Source organism: Monodon monoceros, unplaced genomic scaffold, assembly GCF_005190385.1.
Source record: "Monodon monoceros isolate NGI ecotype Baffin Bay Population unplaced genomic scaffold, NGI_Narwhal_1 Super_Scaffold_6, whole genome shotgun sequence".
Taxonomy (NCBI): Eukaryota; Metazoa; Chordata; class Mammalia; order Artiodactyla; family Monodontidae; genus Monodon; species Monodon monoceros.
Genome location: NW_021703783.1, coordinates 4238457 through 4261668, shown reverse-complemented (window position 1 = coordinate 4261668; position 23212 = coordinate 4238457). Strand labels below are relative to the sequence as shown.

The 23212-nt window shown below is 49.1% G+C and overlaps 1 protein-coding gene across 1 annotated transcript; it reads left to right on the top strand.

Moving 5' to 3' along the window:
* The first annotated feature begins 10417 nt into the window (after window positions 1–10417).
* FGF23 (fibroblast growth factor 23) lies at window positions 10418–18150 on the top strand. Its single transcript, XM_029205262.1, has 3 exons — window positions 10418–10613; window positions 16269–16372; window positions 17716–18150. Exons 1-3 carry the CDS (start codon window positions 10418–10420, stop codon window positions 18148–18150), a joined length of 735 nt encoding a protein of 244 aa, XP_029061095.1.
* Window positions 18151–23212: the final 5062 nt, after the last annotated feature.

Sequence of the window (23212 nt, the reverse complement as noted above, 5' to 3'; positions counted from 1 at the left end):
ATGTATAATATCATGTCATCTGCCAAGAGTGACAGTTTTACTTCTTCTTTTCCAATTTGTATTTCTTTTTCTTCTCTGATTGCTGTGGCTAGGACTTCCATAACTATGTTGAATAATGGTGGTGAGAGTGGACATCCTTGTCTTGCTCCTGATCTTAGAGGAAATGCTTTCAGTTTTTCACCATTGAGAATGATGTTTGCTGTAGGTTTGTCATATATGGCCTGTATTATGTTGAGGTAGGTTCTCTCTATGCCCACTTTCTGGAGAGTTTTTATCATAAATGGGTGTTGAGGGCTTCCCTGGTGGCGCAGTGGTTAAGAATCCGCCTGCCAATGCAGGGGACATGGGTTTGAGCCCTGGTCCGGGGACATCCCACATGCTGTGGAGCAACTAAGCCCGTGTGCCACAACTACTAAGCCTGCACACTAGACCCCACGAGCCACAACTACTGAGCCTGTGTGCCACAACTACTGAGGCCTGCGTGCCTAGAGTCTGTGCTCTGCAACAAGTGAAGACACCGCAATGAGAAGCCCGTGAACTGCAACAAAGAGTAGCCCCCTCTTGCCGCAACTAGAGAAAGCCCGCATGCAGCAATGAAGACCCAACGCAGGCAAAAATAAATAAAATAAATTTTTTAAAAAAATGGGTGTTGAATTTTGTCAAAAGCTTTTTCTGCATCTATTGAGATGATCATATGGTTTTTATTCTTCAACTTGTTAATATGGTGTATTATGAGATCAAGTGGTCTCGCCTTGAAAGGCACCATGGGCGTGACAGGTGCCTGACGGCTGCCATAAAGTCAGGGTGAATGGATGAATTCCTCAAAAATACGAGAGCATGCCAAAGGAATAGACCACGTGCTACTCAACACATCTGTGCAGGGAGGGCTGGAGTGATGATTGGTTGACGCCCTCGGGTCTGGGGGAGGCTGGTGGGGACGGCTTCCTTTACGAGGTGAGCGGGCTCCTTTCCGAAGGGAGCGAGCTCTGTATTTTGAGGAAGAGAAGGAAGAGGAAACAGCTCAGGCAAACCTCAGTGCTGGTTGAGAGCATGGGAATATGAAACTGGGCTCGACAGAACAGATGTGGCTTCCTGGAGTGGGAATCAGAAATCACTGGAGGTAAAGAATAATCTGCCTGGAGCTGCTACCAATGCAGAGCCACACCCTTCGCCCATGTGTCCCCACACCCTCAGGAGAAGCCTGGGCAGGAGCCGTGGTCCCACCGACAGGTAGCCGAGTGAGGGGCACCGAGATGGGATGCTCTCGCTGACATGGTTGGTGATGCCACTAGCTGTGGGGTAGGCTGGGACTTGAGCCCAGGTTTTTGTTTTGTGTTTGTTTTCATTCCAAGTTCAGTGTCCTGCCATCACGTCAAGCTCAGGGAAGAACTCATCGCTTCATTCAGTAAATACTTAATAATCTCCTAACACTGCCAGGTATCGGAAATAACTCTGAAATGACGATGGCTCTGAAGGTCACCTGTGAGGAATTCTGAGAGCAGATGAGAACCACGTGGGAATCGTCTGAAGCTGCAATAGGAGGTTGGGGAAAAGGAACCCTAACAACAAGAAACATTTACCGTCTACCAAGCGGGGCTATGTGACCCCTTCCCGTGAAATTAAGTACCACATATGTCATCGTATTAAATCGGGTTGCCTATCTAATGAGCAGCTACAATTATGACCTTTCTTTTTAACTTTTTATTTTATATTGGAGCCTAGTTGATGAACAATGTTGCATTCGTTTCAGGTGTACAGCACAGTGATTCAGTTATACATATACGTGTGTCTATTCTTTTTCAAATTCGTTTCCCATTTAGGTTGTTACGTAATATTGAGCAGAGTTCCCTGTGCTATACAGTAGGTATGACCTCCTTTCTGACAGGTGAGGAAACAGAGGCTCAGAGCGGGGAAGTGGCTTGATGGGGTAGAGCTCCGTTTCTGGCCTGAACTGTCCAACCCCAGGACTCTGCTTACTCCGAGCCACACTGCAGACAAGTGACTCACAGATAGAGAGGGAACAGGGGGTCTGAGCACGGAGCACAGCGGGAGGGGCGAGAAGGCTAGGTTCTCGCCTCTCCCGGCGGACTCCCACGCCCTCCCCATCATGCGGGCCGGAGCATCCTGTCTGCCCCAGCCCTACGCCTCAGCAACCGTGCCGTCCTGCAGCCTGAGGGGATGCCTGCCTCCGGAAGCCCCGGCTTCCTGCTTTCTGCTGAACCGACAACGCGTCAGGCCGGCTTTCCCAGCTGCAGCACGCAGACGACCTGACCTTACAGGCTGGGGCTGAATCACCAGCCCCTCAGCTAGAAATAGCCTTCGCAGAAGTGTGCGGAGGCCACGTGTACACCGGGAGGGGAGGGGGCAGGGCAGTGTGTCCAAGGAGTCCCAGGACCCCGAGATAACACGGGTCCGGACGTGCTGCATCCCAAACACGGTAGGCTGGCCTTGGCCACAGGCTCCAAGGAGGTGAGTGGGCACCAGGATGTCTGCTCTCCGACGTGGGCTGCGTGACGAGGCCCAGGCATCCTGCGAGGGAGGGCTGGGTTCCGATGGGCAGCCCTCGAGCGCCAATCAGATCAGGCAGGCTGCGCGCGCACGCGCGCGCACACACACACACACACACACACACACACACACACGTGACTCTGCAGTCCACAGCGCCCACCGTTCTTCCCTGAGAACAATCCCAGCTTGACAAGCATCGCTGTCTTCTCTCTGGTTTTGGTCAAAGGAGCAGAGTGGGGTATTAGGAGAAGGCAGTAGCCCGGCAAAGCCCGGCAGGCAGAGCCACGGAGGGTTCTAGACTTTGCTCCTTCTTCCCCACCTAGAAGAGAGCAAACCTCCAAAGTTCACCCTGTAGAGCTTGTTCCCAGCGTACCACGTCCTCCCAGCTCTCCCCTCGTGTTGTTCTCTGCCTACCATGTTCCCATCCCAGCAATTCAGTCCCTGAAAACAGGAATGTTCACAGGACAGGGGGGTGTCGTTGGTGGAACTCCGAATTCAAAGCAAGACGGCCGGGGTCTGACTCCCTGTTCTGCCACAGTCGAGGCGTAGAACCTCGCACAAATCCCAGATTGATCCTCAGTTTCTTCATACGTAAAATGGGATTCTTATTCTCCCACGGGGTGGTCGGGAAGATCCGATAGGAGAATGCACGTGAGGATGTTCTGTGAAGAGTATTCCGTTAGGAAAGTTCTTTGTAAATGTCACGGGGGCTTCTGTTATTACACAAGACTTGGGGCATGGGGACCAGTCCTGGCTTCAGTTCAGATCACCATGGGAACGCCGCTGAAATGTCTCCTGCTGTGACACTGCCCTGGCCTCTTCCCTGGGGTTACACATGGGCCCAAGTAGGTGTGAGAAAGCACTTTGTCACTGGGGTTGTTTTATACCTGGGGCAAGGTCCTACCTGGTGACCTTGGAACAGGGCTTCCCAATTGTCTTCACATGGTGGCCGACATAGAAGGTGACATCTGTCGGCACACTGGACGCCCATCCTCCTAGGTCCCCGCCACTGCAGCCAAGAGTCAACGGCCCCGTACACCTGCTACCCCTGGGGACTTACAGGATGCACAGCTCAGGAAAGCTCCACTCCGAATTATAAACTTCTTTAAAAAAAAAAGTGAGATTGGTTTGTGGAGGTGTGGGAGGTACAGATTGATAAACTTCACACTGAGAATCCTTATTCAAAAGCTGTGTCCCCGGTTCCTCCATCCCCACCCCCATGCTTCCCCAGCAAGTCTGACCTAAGTCTCTGACTTTACTCTGAATGGAACCAGCACAGCCCTGTTCTTTTCACCCAAAGTGAACCCTCTGTGAAATCACTCCCGCAGCCTGGGACACACAGCGTCGTCTTATCTCCCCCGAGCTGTAGTGGTGGAGGCCAGGAGAGGGTTTCCAGTAAGAAGCGTGTTAGCGGAAAAGAGGCGGGGGAAGACGCAGGGAAGGAAAGGGGACTTGAGGCTGCAGCCACTGGTCATTCTCTGTCCTCTGCTGTCAGGCTCTTCTGTGACCTTCCCTTACCTGGGGTCCCCAGCGAAGGCATCTGCAGGGCTTTAGCCCTCTTTCTTCTGCAGCATAAACTTTGTTCTGGCACCAGAGGAGAGACAGCAGAGGCATGGATTCTGTGATATTACAGAAGCCCCTGTATTTCATTGGGGAATGTATAATGAGGGTTTTATTTATATATTTGGGTTTCCTTCTGAGTACCTCTTATAATAGTGACCTATAATATTAAATTATTAAAAAAACAGTCCTATGTATGATATTAAATATTAGATTAGAGGCATCTGTAGAATCTGTAATTAAAAAACTAAATAATAAAGATCAGAGAGGAAATAGATAAAATAGAGATTTAAAAAACAATAGAAAAAAATCAACAAAACCAAGAGCTGGTTCTTTGAAAGGATAAACAAGATTGACAAACCTCTGGCCAGGCTCACCAAGAAAAGAGAGAGAACCCAAATCAACAATATAAGAAATGAAAAAGGAGACGTAACAACTGATACCACAGATAACAAAACACCATAAGGGAATACTATGAACAATTATATGTCAACAAATTCGACAACCTAGAAGAAACGGACGAGTTTCTAGAAACATACAGCCCACCAAATTGAATCAGGAAGAGATAGATAATTTGAACAGACCGATCACTGGAAGTGAAATGGGATCTGTAATGTAAAAAACTAAATAATACAGATCAGAGGGGAAATAAATAAAATAGAGAAATAAATAAAATAGAGATTAAAGGCGTCTGCCTTGCTTGAGCTGATCCCTCATCCACTGTGGACATTATAAGCAAGGCAGTGGGAGAGAAACAAGGCCACCAGCAGAGAATGTAAACACCTCCAGTCACTGTCTACAGGTGGGCAACTCCCAGTCGATCAGGTCCAGTGTAGCAGGTGGTTAAGCAAACAATGCAGGAAGGGGTTGGAGGACAAGACAGTGTGCAACCCTCAGAGAAACTCTCAGACTAAGGCATCCGGGAGGGACTTCAGAGACTGTTTCATTCACCATCCACCACCTCCCCAGTTTACAGATGGGGAAACAGGTCAGAGGGAGGACATGGTCCCTCAGTTTGCACGCGCAGATTTCAAAAGAAACAGGTTCCCTTTGACGGGGAAGCTGATACACATGACGGGGGCGGGTAAGGGATCTGCTCGTGTCTTATCTAAAGGAACGAAAGGTAGCTAGTGTATGTAGGCAGATGGATGCTGTTCTGGCACATTTCATTTCTCTGACCCTGGAATGAATTGTTCCAGGTAGTGATTTTGACACTGATTCAGGCCAACACCGTGGCTGAGTTTTGTTCGCGTTCTTTTGAATACACTTTCTTTTTTAGAGCAGTTATAAGTTAACACAAGACTTGAGCAGACAGCAGACAGTTCCCATATACCCCCTTTCCCACCCTACACACAGTTTCCTCGGCTACCAGCATCTTGCATTAAGTGGTACGTTTGTCACAGTCGATGAACCCATAGTGACGCGTGACGATTAACAAAGGTCCAGAGTTTACGTGAGGGTCCACAGTGTGTCGTGAGTTCTGTGGGTTTTGACAAACGCACCATATTGCGTTTCCATCATCAAGGTCTCCTACAGAACAGTTTCACTGCCCTAAAATGGCCCTGCACTCCAGCTCTTGGTTGTGGGCGTCCTCCCAGTGCACAGTTCCCCTCACTGTCTCAGACGGTGGCCAAGTACCACCAGCCACAGACAACAGGGTGCAGTGCGTGCACGGTACACTTGCAGGGCTGGTCCTGCCACTAAAGCATTTGCTCCCAAGAGATGCTCTTGTCCTAGGAAGACCTCCATCTCCTGCTTCTCCTCATCTCCAGCCACTCCCCCTTCCATGTTCTCATGACAGCTCCCTCTCGGTCACCGTCTAGCAGAGCCCCTCCCGCCAAGTTCATTTCTGTTATATTTGAGATTCCACATATAAGTGATATCATACGATATTTGTCTTTCTCCGTCTGACTTACTTCACTTAGTATGAGAATCTCTAGGTCCATCCATGTTGCTGCAAATGACATTATTTCATTCTTTTGTGTGGCTGAGTAGTATTCCATTGTATATATGTACCTCTTCTTCTTTATCCATTCATTCAAATGTCGATGGACATTTGGGCTGCTTCCATGTCCTGGCTATTGTGAATAGTGCTGCTGTGAACATTGGGTTGCATGTATGTTTTTGAATTGTAGTTTTCTCTGGATATATGCCCAGGAGTGGGATTGCAGGATCATATGGCAGCTCTGTTTTCAGTTTCTTGAGGAAACTCCATACTGTTCTCCCTAGTGGCTGTATCAATTTACATTCCCACCAACAGTGCAATGGGTTCCCTTATCTCCACGCCCTCTCCAGCATTTATTATTTGTAGACTTTTTAATGATGGCCATCCTGACCAGTGTGAGGTGATACCTCATTGTAGTTTTGAGTAGTGAAGTTCTTGAAGTGACCTGCCAGCACTCCTCACAGGACTGTCAGAGCATCAGATGGGATACTGGGTGTGTGTGTGCATCGTAGGTTGGGAAGAGCCAGACAGAAGCAAACGGTCTTCTGCCCAGAGCATCGTCAGCGCCTTGAAGAACAGGACTGTGCTTTTTCATTCTTAGGCTTCCCTAAAGACTTTCTGCAAAGCACTAGCCATAGAATAGACTTTCCATAAACAGTTACGTGTGGGTTGATTGGATGCATTAGAGGAAGAGAGAATAGGATTGGATATTAGGAATGGAGCTTTAATCGTCAGGAGAAGAAGACACAGGGTGGCATTTTCAGGAAGGCTGTAGCTCTTCCCCTATGACCCTTCATCCTGGAGGCTTAGACATCCATCTGCCTGACACCAGGGATTGGATGGGCAAGATGCCAGGGAAACCACTGCTGAAATGATGGAGCCAGAATCATAAAGAGGTGGGAATAGGGAGCAGAGACCTCCATCTGCAGACGGAGCCTTTAGACAGAGTCCAACAAAGCAAAGAAAACTGTGGTCCATCCTGAGACCACCGCCCCGTTCCCTGGTCTTTCTTTTACCAAGATTCCTCGAAATTTTTTTCATCATAGTTTAACAACAGTCAAAACAACATTTTTTTTTTTGGAAAATTGTTGAAAACCTTCACATGGAGAGAATACGACCTTGGGAGAGAATTCTCTGCACCTTCTCAGAGAGGATTCTGAGAAGTCAGGGGATGAGGGGAAGGAACAAACTTGTGGGAATACAGATTTGTCTAGTCCCCAGGCCATATTCAGAGCCTCTATTCTATGACTGTATAGGCAGGGTCTGGACCGGAAGTCCTCCACAGAGCTCCCGGGGCAAATTCTCCCAACGCCAGGGCAGGTGTCCCCACCTGCTGCATCCCAGGCAGCCACGTGGGATCCATGGACAGAGATATCCAAAACCCACAAGCCACCGGTCTTGTCCTGAGCTTCCTGTTCCCATCTGGTACCAGGGTTTCACACCTGGTTCCCAAGGTCACACGCTCCCAGATCCTCCGACCTGTGCAGTGACAGCTGATGCCCTCCAGGGGCCAAGAAAAGGAGCACACTTACCCTGGGCTCTCTCATCCTCACCCTCAGAAGCTTCTGAGGAGATGACACAACTACAAGGCTCCGAGCACTGTACGGACTTAGCATTCAGTGCTAGGACTCCCCAGAAAAGCCCATGTACATCTTAGGCTGGAATCCTGGAAGGGGATGGACAGTGAGATGTGGCTCGGTCCCTGTGTATTGACTCCAGTGCACAGGAGGGGTGCAAAATCTGTTCCTTGATAAGAACTGTAGAGTCAGGCTTAGGGGTTACAATCTCTCGGGGAGCTTTGGAAACAAGTGCAAAGAGTCTCACCTTCATTCAGCAAGGCGAAGGATGGTCCTGGGGGAGTTATGGTTGTTCTCTCGGGCAGCCAGGTTGGGAGCCCCCGGCAGGAAGTCTAGCCAGGAGCTGGAAGGTCTGCCATCCCTGCTACTGGGCAAATCCCTACCTCCAAGCTCAATGTTTCCTTATCTCAGGTGGGAAGAATTACTCTGAGATGCTTGCACCTTCCTTCACTCTCACCAAGTGGGGGATCCTTCCTCTCCCCGAAATCAGCCTACTCCCCTGGGTGGTCCTCTGCCTTCAGATGCACCTGCCAGGCATTCAGGGCTGGTGGGGAGTCTTTGGAAGTGACGTAGGCCGGCACATCAGTTCTGTCTCCTAACAGGACACACGGAAGTGGCCAGGGAGGTTCCACCTCCAACCAGTCTGGGACCAGAGCGCATGACCACATCCTTCTCTCAAGACACCTGCCCTGCCTCCTGCAGCACCTTGGCAGCTGCTGGGAAACCCCTCTCTGACCCACCCTGCAAGTCTCCCTCAAGCCCCTTTGCCCCCAAGTACCCCTTGACCACGGTGTCCACCACCGAGGTCTGTCTGTCCTCTGGATGCTCTGGTATGTCGCACCCGTCCTGGTCGCCCAACGCCTCTCACATGGTGGTGCCTTGCATGGAACAAGGTCTTCTCCGCTCACTCGCATCGTGGGCCCCTTGAGGATAAGTTTGCTCTGCTTTGTATCCTGTGGTGAACACATGTACGAACCATTCTGTGACTGTTACTAAAGAGAGCTGTCTCACACATAGCACTGAAGTGTCCTAAATCTTCTCTCTAACCTGGGGGGACCAGCACCCTGTGTCTTAGAGACACATCCTGGGTCCAGGCAAGGAGCACTGTGCCCCTTTTCTCCTGGACCTGTCTCTCCTGCTCTTGTGGCTTCAGCCCCAACACGGGGACGGCTCAGGACACCCGGATTCAAATCCAACCTCTCCCGGTATGAGCTGCACATCTTCGGGTGCGTTATTTAAACTGTCTACATCGGCCTCTTAATCTATACAGAGGAGGTACCTGTACCTCTCCAAAGGGTTATTATGAAAAGTGAATGAGTTACTACCAGTAAAGCACATCATAAATTCCATAAGCGCCAGGCGTCTCTGAGGTCATCATCGGAGGAGCAGCGGAGGGAACCGGAAGACCCTGTCCCGGCTCTCCTGTTTGTTTGTTTTGTGACTCTGGACGTGTGAACCCCAAGAGCTCCATTTCTTCGTGTCTAAACTTAAAATATGGATGACACCTGGGGAGTCTACCTCACAGAGTGGCAGCGAGGTTCAGATGAGCTCATACACGTGAAAATGCTTTGTAAACGATAAAAACACGTGTGTGGGCAGGATAACCAATGCCACTTCTTTGTGCCTGCGTCTGTGTGACCACCCTTCCCATGGTGCCTTCTGCGTTAGCTGGGAGCGCCTGGGGCGGGGATCACATCGCTCCCCTCTGCCAGCAGCCCCGATCTCTAGCCTGCCGCCCGCACGTGGTCTGCACTCAGTAGAGGGGACGTGGGAAGCGCAACAGTCCCCTCGCATGTATGTTTTTCTAGAAGGCGTGCAGTGATAGGACTGTCGCCCCACACGAGAGGGCACATCTAGTCCCAGGAGCCAGGCCCCCCACAGACACTAAACGTGGGGGCGCCTGGCCTGCGGCTCTGCTCCCGGGACCCTCCCGGGCTCCGGTCCGTGGGCTTAGCCAGCAGGCGTCATCTTCATGAGGTTTCTGAATTCACCTCCACGCTATTGGAGAGGCCACAATACCAGTGGGGTTGCCCTCGGCAGTTCAAATCAGGGAAACCGAGCGATCAAACCTCAGCATTCCGTAAAGGAGCAGGGACTCTGAGGCCTTTCTCCTTTCCTCCCGTCTCAAAACCCTCCCAAGGTTGCAACTTTGCTTTTGTGCCTCTGACTCGGTCTCCCACATCTTCACGAAGAGGGGCTCTCAGAGGACGCCACTGCCTGGTACTGACCTGGATTCCTTCTGTATCCCTCAAAACACCCACTTAGGGCTGTGCATAGACAAAGCTCTGGGTGCTTAGTTCCGGATTGGAATTCAAAAGACTGAGAAAAACAAAATGAGTGACTTGATGGGAGATTAATTGCACAGGCATCTGTTGACTGCATGAGTGAAGCTGGATTTTTTCGGAACCACTGGCTGCCTTCGCATTTCCTGGTGGAAGTGGGGCAGGTCAGCAGACAACCCAGTGTCGTAGATAACTTTTGCCCACACATCATTCACTTTTGGGAGCGTTGGCTTGAAATTGAGGGGTGTGTGTGTGTGTGTGTGTGTGTGTGTGTGTGTGTCTGGAACCGACGTGCCTTCCGTGAGCCTCAGAGATCCCTGTATTCTCTTCAGATGGGCTGGTTACAACACAGAGGATGTGGACGGTGGAGTTTTTCCTGTTTGATGTCACACTGCTACCCTTTAAAAGTCCGAGGGAAAAAAAGGAGGGAATGCAGCCTAGGAGCCTCAGGCCAGAAACCAGCAAGGAAGAGGAGAAACAGTCCAGGGAGGCCAGGCGCAGAGCCAGGGTCGGGTTTCAGACTCCACACCAGCCAGAGAGCCGCGATGCTGGGGGCCTGGCTGGGCCTCTGGGTCTGCACCCTGGGCTGTGCGGTCCACGCCTATCCCAACACCTCCCCGCTGCTGGGCTCCAGTTGGGGCGGCCTGACCCACCTGTACACGGCCACGGCCAGGAACAGCTACCACCTGCAGATCCACAGGGACGGCCACGTGGATGGCTCACCCCAGCAGACCATCTACAGTAAGTTGGGGCTCCGTCTAGGCTGGGAAGAGGGGGGACTGATCTGTGCCTCCACCTGCAGGGACTTGGGGAGGCCTTGGCTGGACCAGAGGGCTAATCCAGCCTCCTAGCTTCTCGCCCAGGATCCGTGAGTGCACGTGTGTGTGTGCGCGCATTTAAACCTTGGGAGAAGATTCTGCCACCTCCCCAATTACTGTGTATTGGTTTCTCCCAACAAGAATAATTTCCATCTTAACTAAAGTCCATCTTCCCACAATAGCAGCCACTTTCTCTGTGCCCTGTCCAAAGAGTCAAAAAACGTACAAAAGACAGGCAAGGAGGCTGGGAGCAAAAGAAGTCAGATCGGTCAGTAGACACTGAGTTTTGGCTCATGAACTTTGGACTGGGTTAACGGTAGAGGTTGTGAAGATTTCTGTACCAGACCAGGGCTTGGAATAGATAAACCCAGAGGCTCTTTCCAACTCAGAGCTTCTAGTATGCTGGCCTTATAAAAGTTCTCAGGGAAAATGTATTAAAGACTAGACTGTCCAGGAATCCTGTCTTGATGAGTCTGACCCAGTGCATCCATCCATCCATCCATCCATCCAACAAGCTTACTAGGGGCTTCAGTGGAACCCAGGATGCTATGAGCTGGGGAGTCTTCTCTGTGGAGCTGAAAGGTCCACTTATTAGCAAATTAATCTGGTTGGGAACTCACTGAAAACATGAGACAACCGGAATGTTTTTAAAGATTAGGTTTGTGGAAAGTTGGACCACAGTCCACAATAGTCAATCAATTAGCTGTGTTTCCGATGTCCCCAGAAGGAATAATGGGGTGGGGGGGATGACAGATACTGAAAAAGACAAGGTCTTCTATTTTAGGAAAACCTGTAAAAATTAAGGATCCAGAAAAATGCCAACTGATTCAAAATAGATCCAATCAGAGAAAGGAAAGAGTAAGCACAGTCTCTGTTTAATTAAAGACAATGTCTTATAGGAATAATGACTGGCCCTTTATTGGTGCACTAAATTATTCTGTAATTTTGCTGTGGCCTTGCTATACGCAAGACATTCATTCTGCTAAGAGTCAAAGGACCTTAAACCTGGTAGTGAGAGAGATGCATGTGCAAAGCCAAGAGTTCAGACCTCTTCAGGTGCCCAGTGGATGGTGACAGGGGGTGAAAGAAAGGAGGAAGTTCTCCCCAAATACCAAACAGGTTCCAGAACTTAGGGGCACACAGTGGATTCAGGAGTCAACATCTTGGAAGCCAAGTTTGAGTCCCATGGCAAAAATTCTGAAATAAATCTGGATACAGCTGATACATCCGAAGTATTGCCCGTTTTATTCAATGGATATTTAGCAGAACCTACAACGTGTCTGACATCGTGAAAAGCTCTGTGGCTTCAAAGGAAGACCAGCCCTTCACGCACCTCCAGGTTTCCAACCTTCGTGTCTCCCAGCTCATGATCAGCTTTGAGGAAACACAGTTTTGCCCTCTCGTGGAAGGCCGCCCTCACTTCAAGATGAGAGGTGATTTAAAACGCAGGACGGTAGATTATGGTAAATTATTTTGATTCCCCTACATGGAAAGGGCTGCAGACAATTAGAGAATGCTTATAAAATTTCTCTATAATCACAGAATCCTTTTGATGAAAGGAAGCCCCCGAAGACACGGCCTGGTGGGGGGAGAGGGAGGGCTGTGAGCGGTGCCCGGAGTGGGTAGGGCTCAGCCCACTGAGTTTGCAGCATGAATCATAGAATTTTCCCTCTTATATCCACCGACCTCAGGCCCCGAGAAGGCACAGAGCGCTAGCTGGAATGAATTAAAATGACTGAGAGGAAGCAAAGTGAATTGAACTGATTTCAGACTTCTTTTTTTTTTTTTTTTTTTTACAGAAATGTGATTTTGTTTTGTCATATAAGGAACCTACTAAGCCTTGTGTCTCTGGCAATTAAGGAACCTGGGGAGGGACTGAGTCAGGGGCGGGAGAGAGACACTTTTGCTAGTTTATATAACATTTATACTATTCAGATCAGTTATCATGAGCATTATATATATAGATAGACAGACAGATATACACACTAAGATAAAAAGTTACCCAAAAAGGAAAGAAGAAACACAGATGCCTGTAGCTCCATAGGACAACCAAGTAACAGGCTGGAGAAGGATTTGTAATGACCTCCCCAATGAACACAAAGCAACGGTTTTACATTGATGGAAAGGTGCGGAGTGTTTTTTCCCCTCCTAATTAATTACAGGTTTCCAGTGAAATGTGGTTCACTTGATTACTGTGCTTTACTAAATTCTTGATTAATAGTTGAGTGCTCAGCCCATCTTTGGTTTGCTGATCGTTGTAAAATTACCTGCCTACAAGATTCTATATCCTCGTGACTTGCAGCTGGTGTCAGGGAGTGTGTCTCCAATGTCTGTCTCCTTCCTACTATAAACAAGGCTACCCTCCCACTCTCCATGAGCCCCACTTTGTGGCAACAGCAGCAAAGAGATGCTTATTACCCCTGGTTAATATTACTCCCTGGCTCCAGGTCTTTTTATTTCCTCTCCTTCCCCAACGTCACTTTCTTGAAGCCGAACTATCCTTGGGCTCTCTAACCCTTCAAAATGTTATCTTTCTTTTGGGGAGCTCAAAGTCCTTTACATCCATCATCTTATTTATCATTTATTGACCATGAGACTAGAATAGGGCAGATAATTTTCTACTTTTATAGCAGAGATTGAGGCAAAGTGGTAATAGTAACAATCACCGGCATTTAGAAAGTGGGTTTATAGCAGATAAAAATATTATCTCCTTACATCCCGAAGAAGACCAAATGAAGTAAATGATTCTACTCCATATGAGAAAACAGAGGTTCAAGGACTCAGATAACTGGCTTGTGGTCACATAGGCGGTAAATGACCTAGGGGAGACCTGGACCCGGGTCCCCTGCTTCTTCTGTATCACGTGCACAGACACGGCATCACGTAAGGAAATGTCCTTTACACCTGCCGGGCTCCAACAGGTGTGGTCCCAGCGGCCAGTGGTTTGTGCCTTCTTTCTACCAAATGCTGCCCTTGGGTCGGTGCAGACCTGCCTCAGTCACCTGCACAGGGAGGACAATCGGCTCTTCCATTTGCTGGACTTTTGCACCGGCTCCTGTGGGTTTGATTCAAGCCTGTGCGTCCTCACGGCAGCAGCTCCCGGTGCCCCTGAAGGCAGTCTTCTGTCCTCACTGGCCCTGGAGACAATGCACACTGCTCACAGGGACCCAGGCATCGGCTGGCAGCTGGCAGGGTGTGGGCTTATCGTCAGGGGCAGGCCAGCCATCCTCCACAGGGCCTTCCATCTGCTAAATGTTTTCAAGGCACTTTTTTACAGCATCATCCCATTTGATCCTAGTTGCAACCCTGGGAAGCAGGCAGGACAGCTGTGATTCTCCTCTCTTCCCAGCTGAGGACTCTGAGGCTTGAGCGATGAGTTGCCCAACGCTACAGAGTTAGTACAGGGCATAACAGGGACCGGAATCTTAGCGCCCCAGTTCCGGGCTCCTGGCTCAGCACCTCTCCCCTGACCCCCTCGGGGGTACCGTGACCTGGGGGCCTCATGGCCGTGGCCTGGATTTCGGCCCTTGATTTCATCTTCTAAGGCTTGTCGTGATGTCAGCTGGAGACGAGCTCCAGGGTTGTGGGCAGAGGATGTTAGGGTCACTCACCCGAGTTTCCTGAGTTTGAATCTTGCCTTGGTTTCCTCATGATTTAAATGGGAAGGCTGCTACTTCCAATATTAATACTGGTGACGTTAACAACATAGCTGGTTTTGTGGGGGGGGGGTTCTTTTCTTATTTCTTATTTATTTATTTTTGGCCGCGGCCCATGGCATGTGCGGTCTTAGTTGCCGGGCCAGGGACTGAACCTTCACCCCTGCAGTGGAAGTGCAGAGTCTTAACCACTGGGCCGCCAGCGAAGTCCCAGAGCAGCTACTTTGAGAGTTTAAAAATGTGTCAAACACTCAGGGTGCAACATCTCAAAAACAGTTACGAAGTGTAATTTTTTTTTCCCCCAAGTAGACTGAAAATTCCTCAGGCTGGAAACAATTCCTTACATGTGCCTTATGTCTCTCTCAGGCCTTCTCTCAGCATTAGCCATAGATCTGAGACTCACAGGCAGACCCCGTTATGGAGCATTTAATATCCTCTGCACCTCCCATGCCCCACCCCACTTCCAGAAGCTTCCCTCAAGCCTAATCCTTAGCCAAACTTGGAAACCAATGACCTCTCCTCTTTGGCCCTCTGCCTGGGCTTGTTCCCAGCCTCACGGCCTCTGCCCCACATCATTCTGACTTCTCTGTGCTCAGCTAGTGTCTAGTACTGCCTGCTGCTCTCTTTGGAGGGCTCTGTACTGAGCCTCCATGGGGTAGATCTGGGCAATGAGTCACCCCACGAGGCGCCATCACTTACTGGGCACAGATGCCTGGCATTTCCACCCTCTCCAGGCTACATTTCTAGAAGACTCGACCCCTGCCTGGGCTACCTGCCTGGGAACCGTGAGGCCAAATGAGATGTGTGGGGAAATTCTGTGGTCGGCAAAGGGAAGAGGCCCCAAGACCTAAAGAGATGATTCTAGTAGAAAATGTCAGGTAATTAAACAGCATCTGGGGAGGACATCTTGCTGAATTAGCACTCATATCACACCTTTTATGGTCTCATTGTACCCTTGCTACAAAACAGAAACTTTAACTACTCACTGGTACTTGTTAGAATTGCACATCCCCATGGGGGTGGGGGGGTCACACTTAAAACTGTTGTCAGTTACTCAGGGTGTAGGTAGTGTGAATGGGTTTCAGGCCTTCGTCCAGGGCTAGTTTTTGAGAGGGGCTGCACCTGGGGGCACCACCAAGTGAGAAAAAGACCAGGAATAGCGATGAAGAAGCAAGAAGTAATTCCCTGCATCCCAGGATCTACTCGACATGGAAAGATAAACCATTTGCTTCTAAGTGGCTCACCCTAGGGAGGCACTAGACATGTGAACTTATTAAAGCAGGTGAAGAGATACATGCTCTGAGAGAGGCGAGTCTGAGCGGCTGAGAAGAAAGAACAGGTCATTTTGATTAGGGAGATTAGGAAAGTCTCCATACAATAGTGACATCTGAGCCTGGCCTTGAAGCGTGAGTGACCTCGATAAGCAGAGGGGGGAGGAGAAGATCCATCCGAATACTGTTCTTGACACATAAAGGGTGCTGACTGCTGTATCACTGACTCCTGCACGGCTCCCTGGGTGGAGGGTCAAGCTGGATGCTTCAAAGACATCTGGGCATAGATTTAAAAATCACAAAAGCAGAAGGCTTGGGAGGACGTGACCACCACCACAGACATTAAGAAGTCAGGCAAAGGGGAAAATAAAGAGAGTCCAAGCACAGAGAGAAACATGTTGGTACAGGTGGAAGAAAGCTGGGAGTTCAGGGTGCTCCTTACAGGCAGGAGGAGACGCAGGAGGCAAGGTGGGGAGGGGAGAGGGGCGGGGGCGGGGGCGGGGGAGGGGAAGTCTGAAGAAAGAGGCTGAACAAGGACAAGAGGAGGCTTCTGTGAAATCATCACCGCCCTTTAGATCAATCAAGGGAGGGTCCTTGGAGGTAGGGGCTGGATGTGAAGCCAGGTTTTGACTTGAATGATTTTCTCCACAGGTGCCCTGATGATCAGATCTGAGGATACGGGATTCGTGGTGATAACAGGGGTGGTGAGCCGGAGATATCTCTGCATGGACTTCAGAGGCAACATTTTTGGATCTGTGAGTTTCTTTTTGTGCTGGGTAATTCTTTGCAAATAATTATCTCATTGCTCTGGCAAAATGTAGAATTTTATAGCTTAAAGGTTCCACTTGCACATTACCTGGGTGATGTTTTCACTGAGTACTTTTTTCCATCTAAGTATCAAACGCTCAGGCTTATACAGCTGAGGTCTGAACCCAGGCCATCTGGCTTTGGAGCATCTGGGCTCTCAGTCTCTAGTCCTACCTGCCCTTTGGTCCCCATTTTTTAACTAGCACAGCACCTTGTCTGCAGCCCAGGTCCTCGAGTCACATACGTTCGTGTTGGAAAGTCCATTAGAAAGAAAGGGTGAGAGGCCACTGGGGTCTCATGATCTTGTTACCAGACATCCTTGACCTTGGGCAAGTCCCCTATTTCTCTCAACTTCAGTTTCCTCACCCGGAAAAAGTCAAGTGGGATGGACCATGTGCCCTGTGGGGCTCCCCCAAATCAAGATCTGTAACGAACTCCCTCGGCCCCAGCTGTGATGGCTGGTCTTTCGGACTGGTGAGCAAGGGCTTTCCCAAACTACAGGACGCAGCATATCCCAAAGCAGGGGGGGCACTGGACAGAAGCAGGGCTGCGCATCTCAGAAGCTCCTCCCACCAGACATTCCAAGAGAGCAATTACTTCCTGTTTTACTTACTGCTGTGTCCCAGCACCCACCATAGTATCTGGCCCAGAGTAGATAAATATCTGTTGAACAAATATAGATAAATAAGTACATAAATACCTGTTGACCGCATATAGGCATATGCAGAGTCCTCATCTGTAAGATACTTACTTCGTGGACTTCTGAGGATTAAAGGACATCCTACGTAAAGGCCCTAGCAGGCACTTAGCAAAACGCAGCACCAGTTAGTGGCAGAGTGAGGGCTCACGTAGGTCACCTGGTGATGAAGTTCATGTCCCTTAATTCCCAAACTCTGTTCTGCCTCCGAGGGGGAGTCTCCTTACTTATGTGCGGCCCTACAAACCCCAGCCCACCTTTGTCCAGGTGAGGAGACAGACCGAAGCCACCTCTGAGCCAAAAACAAAAGGCAGAGAGAGGGCAGGCCTCTCCGTCCAGCCCGGCCCCAGGCAGCCAAGTGCCGGCGGCGGGTCCCCAGGCGGGGCCGCGAGCTCCCCGAGCCTGTCCCCACCTGCCAGTCGTAACCGCAGTTTGGAAATGAGTGGAAATCACTTTTGCTCAGCAGGGCACGACGGGGTTAAAGGCAAGGCCCGAGGAGAGTGGGTGGGAGGATTGGGGTCCCGGGATGGAGCTGGTCCCAATCCAGCCCGCCGAGGACTTCGGCCTCACCCGGTCGCCCCGCCCCGCTTTCAGCATCACTTCAGCCCCGAGAGCTGCAGGTTCCGGCAGCGGACGCTGGAGAACGGCTACGACGTGTACCACTCGCCGCAGCACCGCTTCCTCGTCAGCCTGGGTCGGGCCAAGCGGGCCTTCCTGCCGGGCACCAACCCGCCCCCGTACGCGCAGTTCCTGTCGCGCAGGAACGAGATCCCGCTGCTGCACTTCGCCACCGCGCGGCCCCGGCGCCACACGCGCAGCGCGCACGACGGCGGGGACCCGCTGAGCGTGCTCAAGCCGCGCGCCCGCGCCACGCCCGCGCCCGCCTCCTGCTCGCAAGAGCGGCCCAGCGCCGAGGACAGCGGCCCTGCGGCCAGCGACCCGCTGGGGGTGCTCCGCGGCCACCGGCTGGACGCGCGCGCCAGGCCGGGGGGCGCCGAGCGCTGCCGGCCCTTCCCCAGCTTCGCTTAGGGCGGCCCAACTCGGAAAGCCAAACCGTCTGGGGCGCGGGCTGGAGGTGGGGCGAACCGGCCCCCCTTCCTCCCTTAGCAGGAGGTCCCCGGGGATTGCCCTTGGAGGCCGGAGCGGTGGCGCCCCTCGCCTTCCTCCTCCCACCTGGATGCGCTCCTTTGGGAGAGAAGGGGTTCCCTCACCCCCAGCCCTTCCTCTTCCCTCTCCTCTCGTCTCCATCAGTCTAACATTAAGAACAGGGGCTTAGCGAGTTGACCAGCCGGGAGGTGAAGCAGGGAGCCCAAGCCAGCGGCTTCTCCACCGCCCCCTGCTTTGTGCCATCTGCCTGGACCCTGTTGGCAGGGTTTGAGTTTGCAACCTTGACCTGGGCGATTAACAGCTCGACTGAGCAAAACCCATGAAAATCCTAACCTCAAGCCTTCGTTCTTCCTTAAGCATCTCTGGAGAAGGGCCGTCAACAAGACTGGGGGTAGGCTGGTCAAAACTTAGCCAGAATGAGCACCCGGAGGACGGAGGCAGGGATCAAGCTAGAGACACGAGCTCCTTACAGGATGGCCCCTTGCCCTGCTCTGTCCCTCTGTGCAGCCAAAGCCCGGCCCAGAGTGACGCTGCGCTTCCCACGTGGCCCCCGCCTCTTGGCCCTACCTTTGGCTTGAGTGAATTGGGCCTGAGGAGGAGTTTTGGTCTTGGCTCCTGAAAATCTACCCTGCTAGGATTTGTTTTTCAAAATGGAAATAAATTCAAACTCTCCCAAGAGGCCCTTAATTAAGCCTCTGCTTTCAGGTTGAGTGGTGATCCATTCTGGATGAATCAGACAAATGTTGCAAGGAGGGGCCTTGTGACAACGGGACTGCTCTGGGTTGGGTTTTTTTTGCCAATTGTGTCTTTTTTTTTTTTTGCGGTACGCGGGCCTCTCACTGTCGTGGCCTCTCCCGTTGCGGAGCACAGGCTCCAGACGCGCAGGCTCAGCGGCCATGGCTCACGGGCCCAGCCGCTCTGCGGCATGTGGGATCTTCCCGGACCGGGGCACGAACCCGCGTACCCTGCATCGGCAGGCGGACTCTCAACCACTGCGCCACCAGGGAAGCCCCAATTTTATCCTTTTGTGAAGTGGCATCGGGGATTCCGGGGAAAGAAGCCCAACCACCAGGGATCACAGTGTAGGAGTCAGGAAAAGCCAGCACTGTCAGCTCTTCACCATGACCGCAACGCGCCCTGTAGCCGTGGCTAGAGGCTTAGCTAAAACACTCCTAGGCGGGCGTGTCTGGGTCTTACTCCACTTGGACGTTCTGGGGGCACCAAATGAAGACAGCTTTCAGTCCCAGGAGCCCCAGCGCTACCCTGAGGAAAACCAACCCTCATTTACAGAACAGCTGAGCACCAGGCAGAGGGAGGCTGATACCTTAGTCATCCTCAGGGGCCCCATTTCCTACCTCTATTTAAATGGTCACCTGAAGAGCAGAATATGCACGAGCAGCAGCTCCCTCCCAGTCACCTTCTCCCCCTGCTGCCATCACGCACCCGACCTTAGAAACGGATCCATTCTTTTACTTATGAGAGAAACATTGGCCGACTGCTCTCACCTATGGTTTCAGGCTGATCTTGAAGGATGAGTTCCTATTTCAAAACACTCAGACTGTGTATAATAACTATATAGCAGTGCATGGCAACTATTTTCTTTATAGTTTTCATTTTCCGTTCGAGATATTATAGTGTATAAAAGCTACTGGAAACCTAAACGGAGAGGACTTCGGCAGAAAACTGGTTCCTTGGGGTTTTCTCTTTGGCAGAGCTAAGAGGGCCTCACAATGTCTTATGTCACTTAGCACGTGGCAATATTTATTTATTTATTTGGAAGATTTCTGCCTATCGCTCTATATTTATGGATATTTATAAAAATGTAACACCATCTTTTTCCTTTCTTCTTTTAAAAAAATAAAATTTATCTCAGCTTCTCTTAGCTTTTCCTTTTTGTATTACTACACAAAAGTACATAGAACTATGAGAATAAAAGGAATTACAGGAGGAATTATGGGAGGGGAGCGCTGGGAAAATCTAGAGGGAGCAAAGTTGACAAATTTCAGAATTTTAAAATATTCAAGGTTTTCTCCATACACAAATGAACTCAGCAATTTTGCCTAATTCAGACAGAATTATTGAAAACAAGGAAAAGATTTTAATACTGGATTTCTGATCACTCTAGCTTGTGTTTCCTTTAAGGAGAGGAATTTCTTTTTATTTGAAAAATACCCACAGACACAGCCACCTCAAGATCCCAGTAAGCTTCTAAAGAAAGATGACACATTCCAGGCTCTGGAAGAAATAAGGGGAAGTGGCCCACAGTCAAGAGAAAATTCAATCACTAGAAACCAAACCGTTAGATGCCCCAGATCTTGGAATTAGCAGCAGGAACTTTAAAGCAGCTATTATAAATATATTTAAGGGTTTTAAAGGAAGGAATGGTAATAAGGAACAAAGAGATCAGGAATCTCAAAAGAGAAAAGAAATAATAAAAAGAACCAAGTAGAAATCAAAAATTGAAAGATACAATATCAGAAATAATAAATTTATTAAATGAGCTTAATAGATTGAAGATGAAAGAACAGTCATTGAAGATAATAAAGTTAACATGTAATCTAATCTGAAGAAAGAAAAAATATGTTAAAAAAATAATGACCAGAGTCTCAGTGATCTGTGTGACAATATCAAACTGTCCAAAACATGTGTACGTGGAGTCCCAAGAAAGGAGCGGAAAGAGTTGAGGAATAATATTTGAAGATACAATGGCTGAAATTTTCCCCCAATTGATGAAAAACTAATGTACTGATAAAAGAAGCTCAGCAAACCTCAAGAAAAATAAAAACAAAGAAAGTCACAGTCAAACTGTGATTTGAGTATATCACAAACTTCTGAAAGCAAGGATGAAATCTTGAAAGCTGCTGAAGAAAAATGAAACTTTAGGGATACGTGAACAGCTGTGCACAGCTGATTTCTCACCATAAACAAGGGAAGCCATAAGGCGTTGAAAAGCTTGAAAGAAAATAAAGCTACATGCCCAGAATTACATATCCTGCAAGAACATCCTTCAAAAGTGGGGAGGGGGAAATGAAGGTGAAGTAAAAACTGTGAGAACTTGTTGCCAGGCTGAAGGGAAATAACACCATATAGAAAACAAAGAAGGGCAGCAGAAATAGTAAAAATGTGGGTAAATTCAAACAACTACAAATATGTGATACACTTTCTTCTCTTGGTTTCTTTAAAATACCACTTAAAGCAAGAATTACAACACCGTACTGTGTGGCAGAATTTCCACACAGGATGGGAAGGGTAAATGAAAGACTGTAACACTGTATGTCAAAGTCATACAACATGAATTCTAAGGAGACTGTGATAAGAATATATGCATATTATAATTCCTAAAGTACCTCCAATAGTAAAAACAATCAAAGGGGTGTTGACAAAAGCCATTAAAAGTATTAAATGAGAATACTAACAAAATACTCAATTATCCCAAAAGGAGGCAGCAAAGGAAGAACAGTAGAAGAAAAATCAGAGGGGACCAATAGAAAAATGACAAGACTAAATCCAACCGTATCAATAATTAGATCATATATAAATAAAACACCACAACTAAAGGCGGCAATGGTCAGACTGCATGAAATAAAAACACCCATCTACATGTTGTCTATACAAGATGGACTTGAAAGAAAAGAAGGGAAGGATATTAAATTAGTTCGCTGCCATAACAAAATGCCACAGACTGGGTGGCTTAAACAACAGAAATTTATCTTCACAGAGCTCTGGAGGCCAGAAGTCCAAGGTCAAGGTGCCAGCAGGTTTCATTCCTTCCGAGGCCTCTCACCTTGCTTGGAGGCACCACCTTCTCGCTGCGTCCTCACCGGGTGTTTCCACCGTACTCAGGCATCCCTGGTGTCTCTCAGGGTGAACAAATTTACTCTTCTTTTTAGAACGCAAGCCAGACTGGATTAGTACTTTCCTTATTGGCCCCATTTTAACTTAATTGCCTTTTTAAAGGCCCTCTCCCCAAACACATTCACATTCTGAGTTACTTGGGGCTAGGACTTCAACACATGAACTTGGGAGGACATAATCCAGTCCATAACAAATACATATAGTGAAAACAGTAAGCACGAGAAGTACGGGCTTACTATATAAATAGCAAACAAAACGGCTTCAGGTTAAGGAATACTGCCATAGGTAAGGAGGAACGTTTCTTAATGACAAAAGGGCCAATTCATAAGGAAGACATAAAAATCACAAATGTTTCTGTCTCTAAAAACAGAGTAACAAAACACATGAAGCAAAACTGACAAAACTGAAGGGAGGAATAGACAAGTACTGATCTGAGTTGGCAATGTGAACACTCCTCTCTCAGTAACTGAGTAAGCAAACAGGCAAAAAATCAGAAAGGATTAGTGGTATCTAAGCGACACTGTCAATGAACTTCATATAACTTACATTTATAGGGCATCAAACCCGACAACTACAGAAGACTACTTTCTGAACAGATGGAATGTCCATCAACATAGACCACATACAGGCCAACAAACAAGTCTCAATTAACTCAAAAGTTCAAAATCTTACAGAGCAAAATAAATGACTGAATAAATAAATAAACAGGGAGAAGAGTACAATCTCTCAGGCAGAGTTCCGAGTGATGTATGTGGATACTGTGTCCTTAAGAAGGCAGCATAAACCCCACTGTGCACAGAGACTTCCTTCCAAAAGGTACAGTCAGAAAAGGGGGAAAGAAGAGCCTCTTTGCCGTGGAGAAACCTCACGAACACTGCCTCAGCCAGGTGATCAAGGTCAATATCAAAATCAACACCAACAATCAAACAAAATAAGTCACGTTGACAGTGTGTCCTCCTGAGATGATGTGATGAAAAATGGTACTTTGCTTCTGTGGTCTTCTCCCAGAAAACCATAACCCCACTCTGGTCATGAGAAGAACACCAAATTCCAACAGATACACATCCTATAAAACATGATACTAATCCTCCTCAAAACTGATTGACATATACACACCACTATATATAAA